Here is a 25,451-nt window from a genome sequence, read left to right on the forward strand (position 1 = left end):
AAAATCACCGTTTTACCCCTGTGAAAAAGGAGGCTGGGCGTTTACCTCCCCATTCCCTTATTACTTGTCACAAATCTCCTGTACAAGCAGAGGAGCCCAAAAGGTGATATCATTGTAAGTCCACTGAGCACCTGAGGAATAACTGTCCTTGGCTAAGAGGGAACAGGCAGCAGGTAACACATGAAGCTGCTGCTTCTCAGAGTCTGGCTGCTGCCTCTTTCCACACAGGATTTGTAAAGGTTGCTTCTACCCAACCAAGCAGTGAGTATATGCATAGGCGGCAGGTTTGTATAATTTTTGGTGGGGCCCAAAATGGTGGTGCCCCCCCGCTCCCGCCCTGTAAGCCGATATAAAATGAAGCTACAACGCGTCAGCGCCACAAGATTACAAGGGTCAATTAAAAGTGGAAAGTCAGAAGCAGCACTTGCCTACTTCAATATACAGTATTATATTTTGTTGTACCTGTTGTGATGAAGTGGGAATGTTCTTAATATTTTCTCTGAATACTGTGTGGGTGCCTCAGTTTCCCCTGCAAGATGCCAACTGAAGGTGTTGGGGACAAAGAGATCAGGTGGCCTCCTTGTCCGGAAGAGACACAGAGGCCAGAGGAGGGAGTGTCAGTTTGGAGCTGGCTGGGGAAATGGGGAGAGACTCAGAACTTGGTTCTGGGATCCCCACCCCGCAAGATGGACCTGACCGAGGGGTTCTGTTTTCTGTACCAACAAGCTCTGTTTAAACTGTGTTCCCATCATCTAATAAACCTTCTGTTTTACAGTCTGGCTGAGAGTCACATCTGACTGCCGAGTTGGGGTGCAGGGACCTCTGGCTGCCCCAGGACCCCGCCTGGGCGGACTCAATGCGGAAAGTGCATGGTGTGGAAGGGCATGCTGAATGCTCTGAGGTCAGACCCAGGAAGGTGTAAGCTTCTTGCCCTGGAGACAGTCTGCTCAGAGAGGAGGCTCCCGCAGAGTCCTGACTGGCTTTGAAGGAGTGGTTCCAGAGCATCCCAGCATCTCCTTCCACCCCATGCACTTCTCAGAAGTCCACACAGGCACTAACACTCCCTCCTCTGGCCTTTGTCAAGAAGGCTAACATCATTTTGGGCTGTATAAGTAGGGGCATTGCCAGCAGATCGAGGGACATGATCATTCTCCTCTATTCAACATTGGTGAGGCCTCATCTAGAGTACTACGTGCAGTTTTGGGCCCCACATTGCAAGAAGGATGTGGAAAAATTGGAAAATCCAGTGGAGGGCAACAAAAATGATTAGGGGGCTGGAGCACATGACTTCTGAGGAGAGGCTGAGGGAACTGGGATGGTTTAGTCTGCAGAAGAGAAGAATAAGGGAGGATTTGATAGCTGCTTTCAACTACCTGATAGGGGGTTACAAAGAGGATGGATCTAGACTGTTCTCAGTGGTAGCAGAGGACAGAACAAGGAGTAATGATCTCAAGTTGCAGTGGGGGAGGTTTAGGTTGGATATTAAGAGAAACTTTTTCACTAGGAGGGTGGTGAAACACTGGAATGGGTTACCTAGGGAGGTGGTGGAATCTCCTTCCTTAGAGGTTTTTAAGGCCCGGCTTGACAAAGCCCTGGCTGGGATGATTTAGTTGGGAATTGGTCCTGCTTTGAGCATGAGGTTGGACCTTATGACCTCCTGAGGCCCCTTCCAACCCTGATATTCTATGATACTCTAAACTGACCACCAAATTTAAGTTGCGTGTTTTTCCGGTCAGGTGAGGACTCTGGGGCAGGGCTGGGGATAAGGAACTTGGGGTGCAGACAGGCTGCCCCAGGGCTAGGGCCAAAGAGGACTCCCCTCCACCCTCCCTGGCAGCAGCAAGCTCCAGGGGAGGGACCCCTCCTCTCCCCCGCAGTTCACTGCACATGCTCCTAGGGTCCCTCTCAGGTCCAGAAGGCCCACTCGGCTCCCCTATGGTGGGTACCGAGGGGGGAGGTTGCCATCACGTATGGCCTCCCCTGCTGCCACCCCTCACCATAGCCTCACTGGGGATGGGGCTGCCCCTTGCCCAGCATGGTGCAGGAGTGGGGACTGCAGGGTGGTAGCTGGGAAGGGGCACAGTATCACAAAATTCACCTAAGCCCCAGCTGCACAGGTCTAGGAAGCTCCCCCCCCAGTGGTGTAGCCAGGTTCTAACATCAGGGGGAGCAAACATATCCAATTACTAAAAAAGATGCCAGCCAACATATCCAATTACTAATCAGGTAGTTCTATAACAGGCTGCCCTGACCCCATCACCCCCTGAAGCACAAGGTAGGGGTAGGCACCACCATGTTGTGCAACAAACACTTGACAAAATTACTGGACTTAGTGACGGACAATGCAGGCAGGTGGGTATTATGTCATTCAATCATTCAACCCATAAAATTGCACACATTTTGCCTCAGTGAAATTAAATATCCAGAGAATTACTGGGCCTGTGATGATGATGATGATGACCAGGGCTTGCTCACCTGTGGCTCCCCCTCCCTGTGCTGTGGAGGCACAGCCAGGCAGGTCTGCATCTGCAGGCAGGCACCCTGCCTCAGGTGCAGCTCCCATGGGCCCTGCTAGCTACTAGACTGGGAGCCTCCCGGCCAATGGAATGGGCTGGGCTGGGGGGCGGAAGGCAAAGGGGGAGATTGTAGGGAGCTTTGGAGGAGGGGAGGCAGTGGGGGAGGGGAGTGGGCTGGCACAAAGGGGAGGGCTCTTTGGAGAGGAGTGACAGGGGTCATTGGGAGTCTCTCGAGGGGGCAGAGGGTTGTGTGGGTCTCTGTGGGGCAGGGGGCTGTGATGGGCGGAGCCAGCTGCAACCTGGGTCTGCTCTGCGGGGGGTGTTGCTATAGTCCCCTCAGGAAGCCCCCCCCCCATCCTGTGTATTTTATACCAGCCCCGGGGTGCCCATTGCTGCTCCTTTCCCCACCTACGACTCCATCTGTCTGTCCCCACATCTCCCCCGGCTGTGTCCGTCTGTCTGTCCCACAACCCCCTGGCTGTGTCCTTGTGTCGGTCTGTTCCACAACCCCCGGCTGTGTGTGTCTGTCCCACAACCCCCTGGCTGTGTCCTTGTGTCTGTCTGTCCCACAACCCCCGGCTCTGTCTGTCTGTCTGTCTGCCCCCCACTGTGTGTGTCTGTCCCACAACCCCCAACCCCCTGGCTGTGTCTGTTTGTCCCCACCAACCCCCCCCCCCCGGCTGTGTCTGTCTGTCTGTCTGCCCCCCGCTGTGTGTGTCTGTCCCACAACCCCAAGCTGTGTGTGTTTGTCCCCACCAACCCCCCCCTCCCCGGCTGTGTGTGTGTGTCTGGCTGCCCCCACAGCTCACAGGCTGTGTCTGTCTGTCTGTCTGCTCCCCGCTGTGTGTGTCTGTCCCACAACCCCCAACCCCCGGGCTGTGTCTGTTTCTCCCCACCAACCGCCCCCCACTCACCCCGGCTCTGTCTGTCTGTCTGTCTGCCCCCCGCAGTGTGTGTCTGTCCCACAACCCCCAGCTGTGTGTGTTTGTCCCCACCAACCCCCCCCCTCCCCGGCTGTGTGTGTGTGTCTGGCTGCCCCCACAGCTCACAGGCTGTGTCTGTCTGTCTGTTCGTCCATCCCCCCCGTGTGTGTCTGTCCCACAATCCCCTGGCTGTGTGTGTTTGTCCCCACCAACCCCCCCTCCCCGGCTGTGTGTGTCTGGCTGCCCACAGCTCACCGTCTGTGTCTGTCTGCTGCTCACAATGCCCAGGGCTCAGCCGCTGCCTGTGGCTCGCTCCCCCTCCCTGCTGTGGAGGCGCGGCCAGGCAGCTCCGGCACCACCCCCGGCAGCTCCCATTGGCTGGGAGTCCAGTCGCTCCTGAGGCCCCTCCCGGGAGCTGCCGCTGCGGTGAGTGAGAGCGCCGGGTGTTGCAACGCGGGGACCCCCAGCACAGGGCCTGGGGCCCAAACATTGGTGGGGCTGAGCCCAGCTCCTGGATTATTGGTGGGGCCTGGGCCCCATGGGCCCATATAACTCGCCGCCCCTGAGTATATGGATGCTGTTAATCTTAATGGTAAATTACGCATTGGATTGAGAGATACAGGGGCTGAGGTTTCTGTGATCAGGAGGGACCTGATCCAGGACAAGGATTTGTTGCCAGGGAAAATGGCAGAATTAGAACTGGTAGGCGGTTACAGAGTCCTTGCACTTTTAGCTAAGGTGCACATGGAAACTGGTTGTTTGCAGGCTGAGCTAACAATTGCACACAATTTTGCACCGTTTCTACTGGGGAATGATTTCTTTAATGTGGCAGAATCTGTCCCAGGGTTGGTTAGCAGTGAGAAGGAATCTTGTGCTAAAAGCCTTGGGGGAAGGTGAAGTCACATGGACTGCTGGGGGAATAGGAGGGTGTCTCTTAGATTCCTCTGTAGCAGTAAAGAATGCAGCTTTGGGGGCAGGGATGGTTGTAACCAGTTCCTGTAGCCAGGGGCTCCAGGCAGGTCCCAGAGGGAGGGGCTGGACAAAGCCAGCTCTTGTCCCATGATCATCTGCCCAGGGGAGGGGAATGTTCTACCTTGTAGCAGGGAGGCCACCCCAGCTGCTGACTGCCAGGAAGTTCCAGGTCAGCAGGGGACAGGGCCTGCCCTGGGGTGACAGAGACATGTATCCCAAAGGTGGAAGTTGGGGGTTGCTCTGGTGGGAACAGACCCCAGGGACTCTGTAGCCTGAAGCCAGCCCAACCTGAGGGAAGCGGGGGGTGGAGGGGAGGAGATTTTGCTGGCCAGGGAAGGGTCTGTCATAGCTGGTAGCTGTGATCCAACAGCTGGACCAGGGTCAGCTTCCCTTTTTGGGGATGCAGGAGTCTGACCCAGAGGGGAGCCCAGAGAGGGAAGCCCAGACGGAAGGTGAGGGGGGACTGGAGAATCCGTCCACCTTTTGTAGGGAGGCTCTTTCCCAGGAGGAGGGTGAAAAATCTGCATTTAAGATGCCAGACCCCTCTCCTGTGGATGAGGGTTTAAGGGAAAACTGGGGGTGAGATCTCCTGGAGGTGAGAGCCCCTCCAGCTAACCTTTTGGGAACAGAAAGTGAGGTGTCCAAAGGGGTCTTAGCAATCCAAAACACTCCACTGCAACATGTTCCTGCTACGCTTGTAAGAGATAAAACTGTTTCTTTAAGGCAGGAGGGAAAAAATCTCTGCAGGGGTAAAGCTTCACAAGGGAGTGGGGTCCAGCCTAGAGAAATTCCAGAGGGAGGGGCCGAGGGCAGGCATGGCTGCAGTACACCCTTTCCTTGCCAAAGCTTCAAACACATGCCTGCATTAAAAGTCTTCTCCAAAGAAGCAGAAGAATCTGCATCAGGGCACCTATCATGGTACACAAAGGAAGTGAAAAAGGTAATAGACACAAATTGTGTGAATAGAGTGTAATGGGTTGGATCACAGAAACCCGCTTGGGGCTGCCAACTGATGTGCCAAGACTACTTCTGCCCCTGCTTTCCCTGCCAGCCTGGGACTCCAGCACCCTGTCTTGTTGAGCCAGACATGCCTGTCTGCTCCAACGCAGACCCAGGGTCTGAACCATGTGCCCCAAAACTGCAGACTTAACTGAAAGCAACTTAAGAAGTGTTCCTGTCTATAACACTCAGATGCCCAACTCCCAGTGGGGTCCAAACCCCAAATAAATCCGTTTTTCCCTGTATAAAGCTTATACAGGGTAAACTCATAGATTGTTCGCCCTCTATAACACTGATAGAGAGAGATGCACAGCTGTTTGCCCCCTCCCCAGATATTATTACTTAACCCAGAGTATGTATTAAGTAAAAAGTGATTTTATTAAATACAGAAAGTAGGATTTAAGTGGTTCCAAGTAATAGCAGACAGAACAAAGTGAATTACCAAGCAAAATAAAATAGAACACGCAAGTCTATGTCTAAGAAAACTGAATACAGATAAAAACCTCACCCAGTAAGCTTCCTTTTACAGACTAGTCTCCTTCTAGTCTGGGTCCAGCAATCACTTACACCTCCTGTAGTTACTGTCCTTTCTTCCAGTTTCTTCCAAGTATCCTTGGGGGTGGGAGGCTCTCTCTTTAGCTAGCTGAAGAGAAAATGGAGGGGTCTCCCAGGGGTTTAAGTAGACTTTCTCTTGTGGGTGGAGACCCACTCCTCTCTCCTATTCAAAGTCTAGCTCTAAGATGGAGTTTTGGAGTCACATGGGCAAGTCACATGTCTGTGCATGACTGAGTTTCTTACCAGGCAAGCCACATTTCTGGGAAAGCTCCGATGTGGATTGGTGTCTTTGAGTTCATTGTTAGCTTAAGTGGTTCTTGATTGGGCACTTAATTTGCACATTCCTTTCTCAAGAAGCTGACCAAATGCTTTACTAAGGCTTCTTAGAAATCAAGCAAGGATACAGCCAATATGCCTGACTGCAAGTACAAAAATGCTCCATGCCTACAAATGGGAGGAATGTATTCAGTAGCTCATAACCTTTACATCAATATGTTACATGGCATATGTGGCATAAAACATATTCCAGTTATATCATATATACATTCATAAGCAGCAAAGAATCCTGTGGCACCTTATAGACTAACAGACGTTTTGCAGCATGAGCTTTCGTGGGTGAATACCCACTTCTTCAGATGCAGACTTGCATCTGAAGAAGTGGGTATTCACCCACGAAAGCTCATGCTGCAAAACGTCTGTTAGTCTATAAGGTGCCACAGGATTCTTTGCTGCTTCTACAGAACCAGACTAACACGGCTACCCCTCTGATACTTGACATTCATAAGCATATTCCCGTGAAGCTTTATGGGGTATACCGTCACACAGAGCCTGTCTGCCATAGATTTGCTGTTAATCTTGTGTCTTTTGCTACTTCATCTATGGGTCAAGACAGAGGAGTTAATACTAGTGGTAAACCCTTTAAGGATGTGGGACATACCTGATTTGTGGAAGAAACTGTTGTACGTGCTAGGGATCGTGACAAGACAGTCCCACAATCATGTTACCCTTCAGCTTATACCTGTAAAGAGGCTGGAAGCTTGGCACAGCAGCAAAAGCATCTAATGTAATGTGTGACTCTTGGGATGGCAGCTAAGCTTTGCATGGACTCCAGTCTGCTCATGGGGGATCGAATAGCACAGTCTGAGCTGTATGTCAAATGAACAAATACAATTTCACTGCACATAAGTCAATCCTGGGGGTTCAGGAAAAGGCGGGTTGTGCTGCCTGATCTCATTTCCCTTCTAAACATGTGTTCACTGAAAGGATTGGAGAGAAATTCAGAATTTTTCAAAGTATAGCCAAGTCTTGAGATAATGTTCAGCTTGTGAAGTTCTCATATACAAATGCCTCAAAATACGCTCAGTTTTCAAAATGGGGCAGGGGAAGGAAGTATTCTTTGTATGTGTTCTTTATACAGAGCATCCCAAACACTTCACAGAAAAAAGTCAATAAAATGGTTCAGGGAAAATAGAAAGTTTTTGTTTTTTAAAGCCTGGTTTAAAGAGGGAAAGTGATTAAAGCCGACATGTTCAAATTGGAAGTCAATGGAGATCTGCTGCGGTGCCTAAAAGAAATCAACCAACTAAGGCCTGATCCAAAGCACATTGAAAAGACAGACCGATATCATTGGGTTTTGGGTCAGGCCCATATTGATGGGAATGGCAGTCAGAGATAACTGATATTTGTTTGTTAATAGAAGAGAAACGTACTTTCAGCTGATTTGTAGCCATCAAATTGTGCACATGGACAGCCTATGTAACTGCGATCTTATTACTGTTACTCTCATCCTTTCCTCATATTGCTTATTACACTCACTTTTTGCATCTAGTTTTAAATTATATCGTAAGCTCATCAGAGGAAGGCTGTAGATTCTTGTGTGTGTACAGCACCTTGCACAGTGGGATGCTGATCTTGATTTGGGCCTTTGCATGCTACTGCAATACAAAAAATGAATAATAATAATAATTAATAAAAACAGATGCTTGTCCTCTTGAAAATCAGGTCACTTATTTTGGTGCCTCGCTATGGATTTAGGCTCCTGTCTTCAGGCATCCATGCTGGAAGCTGATGGCTTCCATGTGTAGAAGGAAATGGGGCAGGGGAAGAAAGCTCCAGATGTGGCATCCAAAGTGCAAGAGAGGCCCCCTACTTCCAGTGGTGAAGAGCCCTAACTTATGGGAGGGGATACAGAGAAGCTTAGGGCAGAAGGAGGCTATGAGATCATGGGATTAGAGTGGAGACAGTGCAAGGAGAGTTTATAATGAAGGTGACAGAGGGATGGGGTGATGCTACTGGCGTGAGAAAGCAGTCTGTGCTACTGGATCTGCTCTAGGTTAGAGTGTAGGGATTCAGGAAGCCTAGCGCAGGTGATTGCAGTAGTCCTTCTGTGATTTATTTCAGCAGTGTGAACCTAGCAGTTTTGTCAAATGACCCAGGGATGAGTGTGGGGGTGTGTGAGCTTGTGTGCAAGTGTATGAGTGTCTGTGTGCAAGTGTGTGTGATAAAATGACATCCCACCCTGTCAGACTCTCCTTTATCTGCCTGTCTTGACTCTCTCGGCTCCTGCCTACACCATAACTTGCTCCTACTGAATGCTTCAGGCACTGAATCCTTCTCCTAGGTAAAAAGTCCTTTGTCCCATGTTTCTGACTTCACTAACACCCTTCACAGTCAAACCTTTGCTCTTATGGCCTAAAATCTTGGAGTCCTCTGTGACCCCAGTCTCCTCTCTCCTCCCATGACTCCCTTGTATTCACTTAACATTATTGTCCAAAACTCTCTGGTTTTCATTTTGTCATGTCTGGGTCCCACTGAAAACATCCAGCGCCTTCAGGTGAACATTAATTAGGAACTTAACCAGCTTTGAGTCCTAATGCCATCTAATGTAATGTGTGACTCAAATACCTTTCAATTTCAGACTCAGATAATGTACAAATGGATAGAGCCTAAAATCTGCAGGGAGGATCTTCCTGAAGCGTTGAAACTGCCTCCTTCTGGAGAGAAGAAGGATTGTCCGCCATGCAACCCTGGGTTTTACAACAATGGATCATCTTCCTGCGCTCCTTGCCCTCAGGGCATGATTTCGGATGGAACAAAGGGTATGAGGTCAATTATTTGGTGAATGCACCATCTCAATAACTTATGGCAGTTAGACGCCTACAGACTTTGCTTGTTTTTCTGGAGGCTGTCACTTGTTTGTGTGTGGCCTACATTTCTGTGACGTGTCCCTGTCAGTCAGTGTTCTGGTCTGTAAAATAGATATTGGTTAAATGACATCGGAGCAGGATTGGGGAAGGGAGGGAGAGATGGAGAACATGAAGAACAGCAGTGCCCCAGTTGATCTCCAGAATGCTTTGTTGTAATGTCTCTTGGCTGGTATGCTCATATTTAAAGTTATTTTTTAAGCTCTCTGAGAATGGAATCATAACTATTCCAGACAAAACATTCCATCTAGTCCATCCCTCTGCTGGTGCCTGTTTGTTCCCTACAGTTCATTAGTCCAGCTGATTTGATTCAAAGTATCATCTGCAATGAGGCCTCTGTCATTCCAGCTGGGAGAAAGTTCTACAGATCTGATTCTATGTGGTCATTGGCTGTTCATTTTTAAAGGGATTAATTGTTTCTTTTGAACTGTGTCTTCAGATTTGCTCACGGCTGCCCTGAATGAAACACTAATGGTTATGGAGATGTTTTTTTTTAAAGCGCTGTGTTTGATATTCATTTATTGTGTGTAATTTTCTTTTCCTGCCTTTCTCTGCTTGTAGAATGCAAGGCCTGCCCTGCTGGGACTGAACCAGCTCTCGGGCTTGAATATAAATGGTGGAACGTTCTGCCAGTCAATATGAAGACTTCTTGTTTTAATGTTGGCAATTCAAAGTGTGATGGAATGAATGGTGAGCCGGTCTTTGTATCTTGTCTGTCTTTCGTGGGTGCCACTCACCATAGTATTTGAGTGCCTATTCCAGTGAATATATGTGCTTTATGCAGTTCATCCCAACATGCAGCTCCTTTTCTTTCTCTCGCTGCATAAGGATTTGATACCTCTAATAGACCTAAAACTTGAGGATATTTATTTTCTCCTTTTTGGTATTCAACAACTGGTGTAAACGTTTTGGCTCCGTTGACTTCCCTGGAGCTACACCAATTTATACCAGCTGAGAATGTGGTCCATAGTACAGTTAGGCATCTAAAGGTCTATATTAGAAAAAAAAGTCCTCTCCGAGTTCTATTGTTGATTCTTTCCATTTGTGTCTTACCTAATGCTTCATGATCACTGTGACTTTCAAGGACATTTTATTAGTGTTTTTGAAAACATACAAAGTTTTCAATCTTTGCGTCAAGCCAGCCAGGTGCCTTCAAAGCAGTCTCCCTGCATGTGCGCTGAGATGGCAGCAGAGAGCCACCGCAGGACCCCTGTGAAAATATTCCTGTTAAAAAAATTTCCAACCCATCCTTCTATTAGTGCCTATGAGAAATTGTTCTTGTTCTGTATAAGGGTCTTGGTGAACAACTGTTCTCCATTTTACATGCTAAAACTGCTAGGATGATGTAATTCAGTCCTTGATTCAGCAAAGCACAGAAGCGCATGCTTAACTTCAGGTGCTTACGTTCTTTGCTGAATAGGGATGTACTTCCGCAAATTCGTAGATTTTGAAGGACATTATGATCATGTAGTCAGACCTCTTGTATGTCACACTCCATAGAATTTCAATTGCTTTGATAAATCATGACTTCATGGTATCATTTGCATGTGAAATTGACAATTAATAGCTAACTTCCAGGAGATGAAAGAGAATGAGGGCTATTACCACTCCCCCCGAAAAAAAAAATCTTGGAGTCATTGTGGATAGTTCTCTGAAAACATCTGCTCAATGTGCAGCGGTAGTCAAAAAGCATAACAGAATGTTAGGAACCATGAGGAAAGAGATGTATAATAAGACAGAAAATATCATAATGCCACTATATAAATCCTCCACACCTTGAAAACTGCATACAGTTCTGGTTACCCCAATTCAAAGAAGAAATATTAGACTTGAAAAAGCTATAGAGAAGGGCAACACAATTGATTACGAATATGGAAGCTGTTCCATACAAGGACTGATTAAAAAGACTGGAACTGTTCAGCTTAGAAAAGAGATGACGGGGGTGGGCGCGGGGAAATATGATAGAGGTCTATAAAATCAAGAATGGTGTGGAGAAAGTGAATAGGGAAGTGTTATTTACCCTTTCACATAACACAAGAATCATGGGTCACCCAATAAAATTAATACGCAGCAGGTTTAAAACAAACATAAGAAGTACTTCACACAATGCACAGTCAAACAGTGGAATTCGTTGCGCGGGGATGCAAAGGCCAAAAGTATGTGTGTGTTTAAAAAAAAAAAGAATTAGATAAGTTCATGGAGGATAGGTCCATCAGTGTTTATTAGCCAAGATGGTCAGGGATGCACCCCCATGCTGTGGGGGTCTCTAACTTTCTGACTGTCAGAAGCTGGGACTGGACAACAGGGGATGTATCATTCGATAATTGCCCTGTTCTGTATCAGAGGGGTAGCCGTGTTAGTCTGGATCTGTAAAAGCAGCAAAGAGTCCTGTGGCACCTTATAAACTAACAGACGTATTGGAGCATGAGCTTTCGTGGGTGAATACCCACTTCGTTGGATGAGGCAGGTATAAATATGCAAGCAAGAATCAGGCTAGAGATAATGAGGTTAGTTCAATCAGGGAGGATGAGGCCCTTTTCTAGCAGTTGAGGTGTGACCTGTTCTGTTCATTTTCTCTGAAGCACCTGGCACTGGCCATTGCTGGAAGACAGGATACAGGGCTAGATGGACTTGAAAAAGCTATAGAGAAGGGCAACACAATTGATTACAGATATGGAAGCTGTTCCATACAAGGACTGATTAAAAATACTGGACTGACCCAGTACGGCCATTCTTAAAACAGTTTATTAGGACTTTACAATTTAGTCTAAAGATTTTTTTTTAAATAATATATTTACTAAATAATTTTGAAAAGTACATTATATAGAGAGACTTGCATATTTAAATAAACTGACTGTTTCTTGTATAAAAAATGGCCTTTCCTTTGCAGGCTGGGAGGTGGCTGGTGATCACATCCAGAGTGGGGCAGGGGGCTCTGACAATGATTATCTTATCCTGAACCTGCATATCCCAGGATTTAAGTAAGGAACATAGTTTCTTTGTCAATTTTTCTTGTATTTTTCCTCTTGTACCCGTTTCACGTTGGCTCATGCTTGGAATACAATGGAAAGAAAGTTACTATGGGCTAGTCAACACTAGAAGCGATACAGTGGTACAGCTGCACCGATGCAGCTGCGCTGCTGTAGTGCATCTGGTGAAGACGCTCTGTGCTGACAGGAGAGAGCTCTCCCATCAGCATAATAAATCCTCCTCCACGAGAGGCGGGAGTCATGTCAGTGGAAGGAGCTCTCCTGCCAACATAGCACTGTCCACACCAGTAGTTAGCTTGGTGTAACTTATGTTGCTCAAAGGGATGGCTCATTCATACTCCTGAGTGATATAACTTATACTGATGTAAGTGGTAGCATAGACCAAGCCTGATTCTTCAGTACTAGATCATCCATAAGAAACTCATTATCCAGTATTTATTGTGATTGGGACTGTTGACAACATAAGTCTTGAATCTGCAGTCAGGCTTCTTACAGCTGTGTGGAGTGAAGTCATTGCACATGATAACAGGATCAGGGCCTTGGCCAGTGACTAAGGGCCATATTGTGCTCTCACTTTGGCTGGAGCAAATCAGGTGCAATTCCATTGAAGTCAAACCAGTGAGATCTGAATCAGGCCCTAGGTTGTGACCCTGCAGAGCTTACTTACATAAGCAATCCTACTGAAGTCAGCGGTGTGATGTATTCCCATATACAACGAGCAGCCATATGACTGACTTTTATTTTAGATTAAGGGATAACAACAAACAAGAAAGGCAAAAAAAAAGTCTCCAAGAGAGAGATCACAGTGTCTCTGAATGTGTGTGTGTCCTCTCTGACATGCTCAATCAGCTCTCCTTCACTAGGGTCTTGCCTTCACAGGAAGAAAGGTGGTGTTGAACATGTGATGGATTTGCAAACTGGGGGACTACAACTCCCATCAGCCCCCTCCCCACCATACATCCCCTTTCTCCTGGCTATGCAGGGATTATGTTTCCCATCAGTCTCCTCCCCATGCACTTTCACCTTCCCATGGCCAGGTAGGGAGCAAGGTCCGAAAGGGGAAGTGGCCAACTTCTGTTTGGAGGTGAGAGCCACATGGCAGCAGGAAGCTGGAGAGAAACCCCAGGAATTGTGGACAGAACTGCATGTGGAACAGGCTGTGGCTGCCAGACCTCACAGCTGGGTGCGGATCTGCATGGGACTTATAGGGAGCAGCAGTAGCTGGGCAGGAAGCCAGTGCAAAGGGGCCCAATGAGAGACACTAACTGAGCCTGCTTGGAAACCTGCAAATGCTTTTTTGCTTGAATAGAGACTGTGCTGGAGAGGGCACCCAGGCATTAGGCCTGAAGAGCCCTGACAGCTGACTGGACTGCCCAGGGATCCAGACAGGTAAAACTGTATGTTCATTGTAAATAAATAAATAAATAAATAAATAAATCACCCCCTACCCCCGAATTGAAGTAGTGATATCAGTACAAAAACTGGTTACATTAGGACAGGTTTCATGTGAGTGAATTTCTTCACCTCTCTTGTTGATTAAAAAAACCAATCGGCATAACTGACTGCTAGGTGTCCTTAGAGCACCTGTTAAATATTTCATTTCCTGTCTGTTAAACAGACCTCCAACGTCGGTGACAGGAGCAACCGGGTCAGAACTAGGACGAATTAGTTTTATTTTTGAGACCATCTGTTCTGCAGATTGCGTGATGTACTTTATGGTGGTAAGTGAGACCCCTATCTGTATGGCAGAGAGATATGATCTTGGTCTTCCACATATCTCTTTCATAGTTGTATATGGGCATGAATTAGCTACTCTAGGTTTATTATCACTAAGAGTAACTGTGACATTAGTTTAATATCTGCAGTGCCCTTGTAGGAGTATTTATCTGATGCTCTAGCAGGGCTTCTCCATCACTCATGGTAATGATTCTGTTCTTTTCTGCTGTCTGATTATTTTAAAAGAATATGACAAAGGACTAAATTCTGCGTCATTCAATCCATTGGCAAAACTCCTATTGACTACAATATGATCGGGGTTTTGACCTCTCAGGTACAGTAGTATCATGGTTCAGGATACAGGGCATGGGAATTGCACTCAGATAAGTTAAGTTCTATTCCTGATTTTTGCCACTCATCCACTGTGTAACTCTGGGGAGTCGCTAAGGTTTCATAGCTATTACTGTAACACACTGGCATTTAATATTTCACAGCTTCATTCCACAGTATTGTTTTTAATTCTACTATGTACATTTTTAGGATGTTAATAGAAAAAACACGAATGTGGTGGAATCCTGGGGCAAGACGAAGGAGAAACAATCTTACACTCACATTATCTCCAAAAATGCTTCCTTCACATTCACATGGGCCTTCCAGAGGACAAACCGGGGCCAAGATGTAAGTATTAGATGTTTGCTTTAAGTCCAGTATTTAACAACATAGCCTCCTCTTGACTATTGCTCGAAGGGCCCAGAACTCCCACTCCACTCCAGCTTGTTTCTCAGTTCATTTATAGAGGAAGCTGGCAGATGGTAGACCTCCTGTCCAACTTAACTGTCCACTTTCTGTCATCTGGATTTGTGGTTGTGGATATATCAGACTTCCAGTAGTGGCTGAGTAGGGAGATGGAAAGTGGATGGGTAAAAAGGAAGAAATGACATAGAAAATAGCGAGGAGCTGGAAAAGTTGAGTAAATTTCTCAAAGCAACAGATCTTGGGCGATCTCCAAAAAAGGTTAATAATGATCCAGTTGACTCCCCCGTATTGGAAGGGATGTCCCTCATTTCATATCCAAATTTGCTTTCATCTGACACAAAGCAGGTGTTGTCTTGCTTTAGTAATGGTAGAGTGTGACCTGAAAAATGCTAAATTGGGAAACTGAGGAGAGAGAAAATGTTATGAGCATAAGCTTCCTGCGCTTGCACTTGTACATTGTCCATCCTGTTATGTCTTTCTCAGCACCTTGCATTTGGGCCATGATTCAGCAAGGTACTTAAGCACATGCCTAGCTTTGACCTTGGGAGCAGCTCCATTGGAAAAAGTGTGAAAGAACTGTCTGTGCAACTATTCTCGTGCTTGAAATTAGGCATCTGCTTAAGAACTTTGCTGAAATTGGGGCTTTTGGCTTTATCAGGTTTAGAGGCATGTTGGGGAAGCTCTAACTTGTGTGAGCAGCATCTACATTGCACTTAACCCAAGGTCTCCTTAACCCTGGCAGCATTAGGAGGCAGTCTTTTCATATACATGAACTCTCCTTGCATAGATTAACATCTGAAGGTAGCACAATGCTTTTCTTCAACACAGGTTATGTATTAATAGTTGGTTCATCTCTTCCACCAAACTCAGCCCATTGAACAAACGTCTTCATTGAGGACAACCCAAGGAAGATATCATCATGTATTTATCTTTGAGTTTTCCTATGTTCTTTATAGGTTATTCTGGAGTAACAGGGCACTGTAACACCATATCTTGTCTCACATTCATAGGCCAACTGGTATTAAGACTTCCTCTGCCAATAGTTCTTTTGGGGGTTTCAAGATAGTTTCACTGATTGTGGCCTGGTGCCCAGTGTCCCAGGCAGCAACAGGGATAGTGAATCTTCCATCTTTCTGTATAATCTACAACTGAGGCAGTTCTCCCACAATTTTCATTTCAATGTCCTTTTCCTACATTTTTGGTTAGATTTTAGTAATTGTGAGAACTGAAGGAGTTACTGCAGTTAAGTGCCATAGTTTTCTGCTCTCTCCTCTTATCCCGACTCCTGCATGTAGGACACCAGCGGATTGCTCCACTGCCATTATAGCGGCTCTTGCAGTCCATATTGACTAGTTAAGGACCACTTCTATACCAAATATACATTGTTTCATTTATAATACAGAATAAATATGCACTGTTGGAATTAAGACCAAGTCATCACCATCAAATGACTGCTTGGTAGCTTATGTGAAATGAATTGGTAAAGTGGTTCTTAGTAGACACAAAGCCACTATCACCAAGTTGGCACCATGTAATCTCAGTAGAGATAGGACTGACTCAATATGGAGACTACTTCTCCATCGGATACCTTGGTGATGTGATTGTGAGTAATCATGCCTAGCTGCTGCCTTTTCTGAGGTAAAGGACTTAGCCTCCAGGTCTGTCAACCCAGCACAAAATTCACTTTAAAGAATTTTTTAAACAGTCTAAAAAAAAAAAAAAAGACAATCCCTTGCCTAATTATATTCCCCTTTTCTTCAGCCTCAACACATGATTTAGCTAAACAAATCATTTCAGGTATGATCTTATCCCTTAGACATAAATTTAGGAATTACATTTAGACCAGTCAGGTGCTGGTGAATTTGGTAATCTAGAATGAGGTGGAGGTGGAGAATGGCCAGGAGTTTTAGGCATTTGTCTCTCAATTGAGGGAATGGTCTGAGCACACGCTGTTAGTCAGGAACCTCTGAGTTTTAGTTGTTGCTCTGAAGTTGTCTCTTCCTGTGACCTTGAGCAGTGAACCTTCCTGCCTCAGTTTCCCCATCTGTTAAATGGGAACTCACCAAGTCACTATTCAGAAAAGCATCTTAAGCAAGTGCTCAAGTGCCATTAAAGTCAATAAGAACAGGAGTACTTGTGGCACCTTAAAGACTAACAAATTTATTTTAGCATGAGCTTTCGTGAGCTGCAGCTCACTTCTTCGGATGCATAGAATGGAACACACAGACAGGAGATATTTATACATACAGAGAACATGAAAAGGTGGAAGTATGCATACCAACAGGCAGAGTCTAATCAATTGAGATGAGCTATCGTTAGCAGGAGGAAAAAAAACTTTTGGAAGTGATAATTAAGATGGCCCATAGAAGGTGTGAGGAGAACTTAACATAGGGAAATAGATTCAATTGGTGTAATTAAATAACATTCTCAACAGCAGAACGATTTTAATCCCTTTACTTCAGGGTTAAGTTTCATTTTCCAAACCAAACTGGTTAAACCTAAATCAAAACAGACAAAATAGGCCCCTTCCCCTGACCCAGGCTCTCCTGGAAGAGCAGGTATCACTGGTACCATGCTCAGCTAAGCTGCTTGTTGGCCTTTTATCTTAGTCTGCAAGTCACCTGTTCCTATCACCTGATCCCTTGCCTCAGCCCCATCACCTGAGCCGCAGCTTATTAGTCACAGATAGGGGCTAAGCCCAACCCCCTTAAAGGGCCATCACACCCTGTGACACACATGTTTAAAGCTAACTACATGCTTAAATGTGTTCCCATATTTGGGGCCCTGTTGCACAGAAGACAAGCATTCCGGATTCTGATTATGCTATACTATAGGTGAACTATTTAACGTGTGACTCGAAAGTAGCTCTGGGGTTATTTCTCCTGCGTTTGTTTCAGAGCAGGCCATTCATACACGACGTGGCAAAGATCTACTCGATAACAGTGACCAATGTGTTGGATGGAGTTGCCTCGTCTTGCCGGGCCTGCGCACTGGGGTCTGAACAGTCTGGGTCATCCTGCGTCCCCTGTCCTGCTGGACACTACATTGAGAAGGAAACCAACCAATGCAAGGAGTGCCCAGCCAACACATATCTGTCCATACATCAGGTGTACGGCAAAGAGTCTTGTATCCCATGTGGGCCTGGCAGTAAAAGCAACAAGGTACAGAGATTGAAAGTGGTTTTAACCCTGACTAAAGACAGAGATGGGAAGTTGTAATATTCTAGGGGCAGGTCTTACTCTAGGGGCAGGTTTTACTGCTTCACTGTAGAAATGCCACCAGGTTGCTTGTCCTGCGGTGTAGTTAAAACCAATGTTTCATAGCTCTAAATTCATCCCTGGTGTAACTTCTGTTTGTAAACGTGTGGTGATATGCTATATTTGTGTTTCTGTGCAAGGAAACCCCCATCTAGTCCATCTCCAGGGATCGAACCCAGGACATTGGGATCCAAAAACCCAAGCTTCTACTGGCTGACTGAAATCACCAGATCCATTAGTGAAAATGTAGTGATGGACTCGTAAACTGCTATGTTATCTAGCTACTGCAGAGGACAAAGACCAACACTGGATTAATTGGGGTTGCATACACTTGCCAATGCCGTCTGCTGACTGGAATTCTAGACTCACGTCAGATTGCGATATAATGGTGGTAGCCTGCAGCGGATATAAGCTGTGGTTAAAATAGTTTGGAACAGGAGTGGGAGCTCTCACCTCACCAACCTAGGCAGAGGGGAAGATGTGAGCCAGGGAGATAGGAGGGACTCTCCCTTTAGCAGAGGAAGGAGAGTTGTTGGGGTCAGTAGCTGTCCTGTAATATTTACCTTCTCTCCTTCCCAAAGGACCATTCCACCTGCTTCAGTGACTGCACGTTCTCTTACCTCAGGGACAACCAGAGTCTGAATTATGACTTTACCAACCTCAGTGGGGTGGGGTCATTAATGAATGGACCCAGCTTTACATCCAAAGGGACAAAGTTCTTTCATTTCTTTAACATCAGCCTGTGTGGGAATGAGGTGAGTGTTGGCTTTTGCAGGTGGGCAGGGGTATCCTTACACTCGGCGTTTCCATTTCCTGACATTGATACGTTGCAGTATCCCACTGGTCAGTTGGGACTTGATCTTGGGAGGTGCTAACAGTCCTTGGCTCCCTCAGCTACTTACAGAAATGGGCCCTACATTGCACAAGCACTTTCCGGTGGGGCTGCTGTATATGGCAGAATGATTCTCCGGCGAGGGCACCGGAGTGTTAAAGGCAGAATTGATGCACAGAAATGGAGCTTGCTGACTCCATAGCTTCACTGATTTTCCTTTGCTCTCACGCCAGGGGGGTCTCCTAAATCCAGTCATACACCCGAGTTTTCGGCTGCTAACATGGTGTTCTGCTGAGCTAGCAGCTGAGACTCTTTGCTATTGACTTCTTTCTTCATGGTCCCAGTGTTTCTGTCTATGGAGTCCCTTGATGCCCAGCTGTCTGCCACAGCTGTGCACTTCCTGTGTCTATACTTGACCTTTTGTTTTCAGACTTTCGGAGCAGTGGTGAAAAGTGTTTAACCGATGCAGTTGAAAACCAGGATTTCCAGCAATGGGGGCTTAATCCGAGTCTTGAAATGTACTGATATCAAAGGTGAAAGTAAGCCGGTCCGGTCCGTACCGGCTAGAGCCAGTACGTCGTGCTGGACCGCATCGACTTCCACAGCCAGGATTGAAAGGGTTCCGGGCTGCACACAGTGGCAGGGAGCTCTGAGCCCTTTAAATCTCAGCCGTGGCTCCGGCGGCTGGGCTGGGGCAGGGATTTAAAGGGCTCAAATCTCCCCGTGGCTGCAGGCAGCCCAGAGCCCTTTGAATCCCGGCCGGGGCTAGGATTTAAAGGACTCAAAGCTCCCCGCGGCTGTGGTCAGCCCAGAGCCCTTTAAATCCCTGTCCCAGCCCCACAAAGCTCCGGGTTCCCCCTGGCGGCCAGAGCCCCGGGCCCTTTAATTTGCCCTTGAGCCCTGGGGGGCTCCCAGCCACCTCTGCAGCTGGGAGCCCCTGGTTGATTTAATGGCTCTGGGTCTCCCAGCCACAGCTGGTTCCCCAGGGCCTTTAAACCTTGAGGCTACGCCTCTTCCGGATGAGGCCACGGCCCCCTCAGGACTCCGGCAGTACTGGTAAGTCCTGTAAGTTACTTTCACCCCTGACCAACACATGGCTAGTATGGACCCTGATCTGTCAAAGCACGTAAGCCCATGCATAAATGAAAGCATGTAAGTAGTTCCATGGATGTCAGTAATCCAATGGGCCTAGCTGCATGCTTAAAATTACTCAGATGCTTAATTGCTTAGCTGGATCAGAGTCTCAAGGCTCAGCTTTGTCAGCTGCTGAGCACTCTTCCTGATCCAGCAAAGCATGTAAGCACCGGTGTAACATTAAGCAGGTGAGTAGTCCCATCATCTTGGAGTGACACACCTGCTTTGAGTTAAACCTGTGTTTAAGTGCATTGCTGGATGAGGAACATGGAGTGCTCATTATCTTGCAGAACTGGGCCCTTTATGAGTAAATTGCTTTGTCCTTTGTTGCTGTTGCTCTAAAATTTTACTGTCGGTCTGCATGGAAGGATATGGATGACTCCATGAGACACTAATGCAGGCTTGTGGTGTGGGCTAGAACCTAATATACATGCATTTGTTCTTTGCATGCATTTCTACGCTTTCAGAGAACAATTTTTCCGGATTAAACCCCAGATAATAGGTCCTTTTCAGTGTATCATTATATGGCTAAGGGGAAAATGCTTTTCTTTTACAAGGCATTTTATTATGCTTTGCAAATAAACACCATGTTGTCAAGATAAACCAATAAAGGTGCTTAGTATCACAGGTTCTGGATAATACATATGACTGGCTGTTTCAGAATTTGCACCAGAATTTAATTGAAAGCTTCATGATGGCAAAGTAATGTTGCATGTTTTCTCTTTCTTGATGACAGTTGCTAATGGGGAATCAGCACCCTCTATGTTTGCATCCCCTCCCTGACAAGGCTGCAAATCCTGCCAGAAGTTAACACCTTCCCTTACTTGTTTAATGTCCATAGGGAAAGAAGATGGCGATTTGCACAGACAATATAACAGATGTCACGGTAAAGGACATGGTAGCTGAATCAGAAGACTCTTCAAGCTTGGTGGGAACTTTTGTATGCCAGTCTACGATCATCCCATCAGACAGTAAGGGGTTCAGAACAGCACTGGCTCTGCAGTCCAACAGCCTTGCTGATACATTCTTAGGTACATGGTTTTGTGCCTTTTACTTTTTGTTCATGAGGAAGACTCTGTAGGCTGTTCAGCTGCAACTAAGAAAAAGGGCGATATTGTTTTATGGTCTAATCCTGCAAATCCTATGCGCATCAGTGGAGACTGCAGTGGTTTAGCCTCTCTGTGGAGAAGGCTCAATATTTATTAGTTTATACTTGGTCACTATTCTGGTGCTGCAGTTCAGACCAGTAAAGGGCTGTGTCTGCACTTACCCTGCAACCTGGCGTTCCTTATAGTGCTTTGCTGCTATAGCTTCCGAGCTGGGATGCTCACAGCCAGCCTGCAAGTGTGCAGGTGATGCGCTAAGGGTATGTCTACACTTAAACCACTACAAAGGTGCAGCTGCGCCACTGTAGCACTTCAGTGTAGACACTACCTATGCTGACGGGAGGGGTTCTCCTGTCAGCAAAGGTAATTCTCCTCTCCAGAGGCAGTAGCTTGGTTGAGGGAAGAATTCTTCTGTTGCCCTAGAGAAACGTAGCTATGCCAATGTAAGTTCCCAGTGTAGATCAGCCCTGAGTGTCTGTGTGCTAGGCAGCTCTGACCCCAGCAGTTCATCTACAGCACTGCTCTGGCTTCCACCAGCCTTGGTTACAACCAGCAGGGTGACCCCAACACACTCCCAGTCCCGAATTTCCCCAAAATTGTGTGCCCTGAAGTGTCCATCCCTCACCTGCACCCCTCAGAGAAATAATAAGATTTGTTGCTCCTTTAAAGAGAAAAAAGCACTTTACAGCTTGTTAATTTAACTGGGTTAAATACACCCTTCCCTGAAAACACAGCACTGAGTTCGTTTATAGAAAAATAAAACCAATTTACTAACAAATATACATAGGATTAAGTGAGTTCACATATAAGGGATGAAAACAGAAACAGTTACAAGTAAAACAATAGAAAATATCCTTTCTAATAGCTAAGACTTAACAAGCTACAGTCTTTGTTCAAGATAGACTGGTAAGAAATCATTCTTCTTTCTTGCCTTTCTCTCAGTCAGGGCCTTCCACAGAAACAGAAGTGGCTGGTGTCCCTTGTCTTCCTAGGTGAAAGATCTTTGCCTAAGCAGGTTTCTCGCCTATATTCAATTTCCAGAGACTTAAGCCCCCCTCAGCTGAAGGACCCATCTGTCTCAGCTCTGTTCCCTTACGTCTGTCTTGTGCTGGCTTTCTGTGTCTGCTTGTATCTTCCAAAGTTCAATGATCTTGTTTCAGGAGGCAGAATGACCTCATGCTGTTCTTCCCTTCCTGTGATCTTCCCACCCCTACACTGATTTGCATGTAAATGAAACTCCCATTGTTTTTGGTAACACTTTGCTTAATTTGATTGGAGACAGGTAGATAGTTGCCTTCCTTCCTGTCTGGGTAAAACCCTGTTTCTCCCTTTGTTTGGTCAGACTGTAAAGCCCAATATCAGTGAGTATTCACAGTTCCCGATACAGTGCTAATACATGCATTTCACAATGATATTAATGACCAGTGTGTCATTAGCTTTCAGAAAAGACCTGACTTGATACACTTTTATAACACAGTAATCAGTTGATTCAATTGCTTATCACCTGACGTTCAGACCCTCTGTCTTTATAGCCCAGATAAAGTTTCTTTTCCCTGCTGGAAGCTGTCTTCTCCCTCGCTTGTTAGCTTGATCACTTTGTTTACCTAACATGTAAATGGATCTTCCTTGTCTTTGCTTGATGACCAGGCTGGTCAGAGAAGCAAATAAACATTCCTTTGCTTAGGGCAGACCTCTTTACCCACTTCCCCTGACATGCCTGGTTTAAATACATTTTAGTCATAATTCCAGCATATATCCCTAACTCTAATATCTACCCCGTATTACATCACACAAGAATACCAAGGCTCAGTGAGTTATTTATTTTCCAATGACATATGACATGACATCCATTAGATACAGATTATGACATAAGTAAGTCCGGGTACACTGACCTGGTCTGGCCAGCTGAAACTCATTACCTGAGACCACTGTGCCCTTGCCCTCTGACACTGGGTCACAGGCTCCTAATGTGTTTTCCCCTTCTCTGATCCCTGAGGAGATGGTGCAGTACAGATGCCCTGTGCAATAGGTGGGGTGTGCCCGACCTAGGACAGATGTCGATACTTTTCATGCACAGCAATGAACAAGGAAGACAGCAGAGAAACAAAGGCGAGAGTGCCTTATAATCAGAAGGCTTTCAAGCACCTTGCTGGAAGATATTTGGCAAGGGGAATGGAGGAGGTGTTTTAGGGAAGAAACCTGTTGTCATGGTTTCAAAATAATATATTCAGGACTAGACTGAGAGTTTAATCTCAGTCCAGAGTAAGGGGCAGTGAATAGCTGTATCACCCCAGGAGCCAGCCAGAGAGCCAGTAGAGTCACAATTCAATCTCGGGCTCCCCCTTTGCTCCAGGGGAGGTTAAGCAGCTACTGGTCTATACCATTAACCGATCTGTTTTCCTACTGGTTTGGCTCAGCTGTGTTGGCCAATGCAAGGCAGAGAAGAACAAAAGCTCCTCCCATTCCCTGCCTTTCTCCTCCTCACCTGCGCAGGAGGTGGAGCTGCAACATATGGAGTTCATTGTCTCCCATACTACCCTGGGTAGGCCCCCAACCCTAAGGGTCACAGTGCAGGGGGATAAAGGAGCTGCTTAGGAATTTCAGCACGAACTAATGGGAGAACGTTTATTGAAGGGAAAAAAAAAGTTTGTGAATGTGTCCCCTTACTTTTTGCCTGTCTCTACTGGACTAGGGCCATCCTCCTCATTGAAAGGACAGCCCCTCACATTGGCAGTCTCCACAGACACAGAATGAGCATGGAGCACAAACTTTGAACTCCGAAGAGGCGGTCCACCCATGCACTGGTAGAGGACAGTATAGGGCAACGCAGGGACGCTCACACTGTTAATTCCTATGCGGGCCTTGTTATTTGGATAGAGGATTCCACTCGTTAGGGTTGTAGACATGGCATCCTCCACAAACTGCACATTACCTTTGAAAAATGTAAAACTCTATCTCACACCGTGAATTTTAGTATTAGCTCTTTGTTTTATTGCATACCCTTCGATAGTAAAATTGTATCTTATGAGATGCGTAGAAGTTCACGGTTTATTTTTTAAAAATTGTGCATAATGCGAAATTACTGGACAAATTCTTAATTAGCAAATCAAATGCCATTCTGGAAAGCACACTGTGTAAAGTACAAAGCCTGTACCTTTCAAAAACCACATGCTTAATTTGTTCTCTTTTTTATTTGTTTGTTTGCTATTATTTTTAGGAGCTACGGTTGAAACCACTCTGGGAAATATTAACATTGAAACAGAAATGTTTCCATCTTCCCAAAGGACAATACCTGATGTGAATTTCTTTTTCAAGTAGGTGGAAAATGCTCCGTAGGAGGAACATCAGCGCTCTTCCCTTTAATTGTTTAAAGGGAATGTAGACTTAGAGGGAAGGTCCTTAAGACACTCTTCCAGGGCTCAGACTGATTGGTGTGCTGATGAGTAGGTTGTGAAATCAGCTAATGCAGCAGCTTGCACGAGTCTGAGTTATTCCTGTTTTACAGAGAGGAGAGCCTGGATATTTCCAGGTGCCATCTTCAACCTTGTGTTCTGGGCCCTGGCTTCTCCTTCATTTCTTTTTTAAATGTGTTCTTTACATTTATATACTTCCTTTTGCATTCATTTTTATTTTTACATTTTTGTTACAAAAATGAACTGGAGAAAAAAAAATCACTTGGTTTGAAACATGCTCAGACTACAGTGTCCTCTTCCTAGTTTGTTCCTCCAGGTACTATCCCTACCAGTAAGGTGACCAGACAGCAAGTGTGACAAATCGAGATGGGGGTGGGGGCTAATAGGAGCCTATATAAGACAATGCCCCGAATATCGGGACTGTCCCTATAAAATCGGGACATCTGGTCACCCTACCTACCAGTGACCCTGCTTTGGGTAAGATTATTGTAGTTTTAAGCCGTTAGCCTACAGGGAGCATATTGATGCAACATATGTCATTCTCCGAGTCCTGCTCACCTTCTGCAATTGCAGAAGTGCAGTTTGCAGCTTTCTGGGCTAGTGGAGTGAATGAGTTGACTGTAGTATTTCTTGCACAGTAACATTCAGACCATGATCTCTGTGGCTATGATTTCTAATACTGTTATTTTGGACTGGGGGGAGGCTGTTCCTCAGAGGCGAGCCCAGTGGTGACTTGGGTCAGAATGATTCAGCACTGCTGGAAATCAGGCAGAGTCTCCAGACTCTCTCTAGCTCTAGGTGCATACCTAGGCAGAATTGTGTCTATACATGTAAATATGCATATATTGTGCAATATGTCATTTTTTAAAGTAAAATCAATATTCATTGAAAACTTTTGCTCTTCTTTCATATTAGGTCTTCTACACTTACAACCCCCTGTGAAAACGGACGTGCAACTGTTGTGGTGGTGAGGTGTAATCCCACCAAACCAGGCCAAGGCGATATTTCAGTCCCCAGGTATTTAATTAAGGGTAGTACAGTATTGCCTAGATGCCCAGTCCTCTTAAGCCATCCTTGGC

The 25,451-nt window shown here is 46.1% G+C and overlaps 1 protein-coding gene across 1 annotated transcript in view; it reads left to right on the top strand.

Moving 5' to 3' along the window:
• The window catches only part of LOC123375171 (endosome/lysosome-associated apoptosis and autophagy regulator family member 2-like), a 151,573-nt gene that overhangs the window by 110,667 nt on the left and 15,455 nt on the right, over nucleotides 1–25,451 (top strand). The window contains exons 9-18 of the mRNA XM_045025893.1: nucleotides 8,883–9,063; nucleotides 9,730–9,858; nucleotides 12,059–12,149; nucleotides 13,777–13,879; nucleotides 14,415–14,552; nucleotides 17,528–17,791; nucleotides 18,469–18,642; nucleotides 20,695–20,884; nucleotides 24,177–24,273; nucleotides 25,288–25,389. Of these exons, the coding sequence (XP_044881828.1) occupies nucleotides 8,883–9,063; nucleotides 9,730–9,858; nucleotides 12,059–12,149; nucleotides 13,777–13,879; nucleotides 14,415–14,552; nucleotides 17,528–17,791; nucleotides 18,469–18,642; nucleotides 20,695–20,884; nucleotides 24,177–24,273; nucleotides 25,288–25,389 (1,469 nt within the window). The remainder of the gene's footprint in view (nucleotides 1–8,882; nucleotides 9,064–9,729; nucleotides 9,859–12,058; nucleotides 12,150–13,776; nucleotides 13,880–14,414; nucleotides 14,553–17,527; nucleotides 17,792–18,468; nucleotides 18,643–20,694; nucleotides 20,885–24,176; nucleotides 24,274–25,287; nucleotides 25,390–25,451) is intronic.

The sequence above is a fragment of the Mauremys mutica genome, chromosome 1 (genome assembly GCF_020497125.1).
Source record: "Mauremys mutica isolate MM-2020 ecotype Southern chromosome 1, ASM2049712v1, whole genome shotgun sequence".
NCBI classification, from domain to species: Eukaryota; Metazoa; Chordata; order Testudines; family Geoemydidae; genus Mauremys; species Mauremys mutica.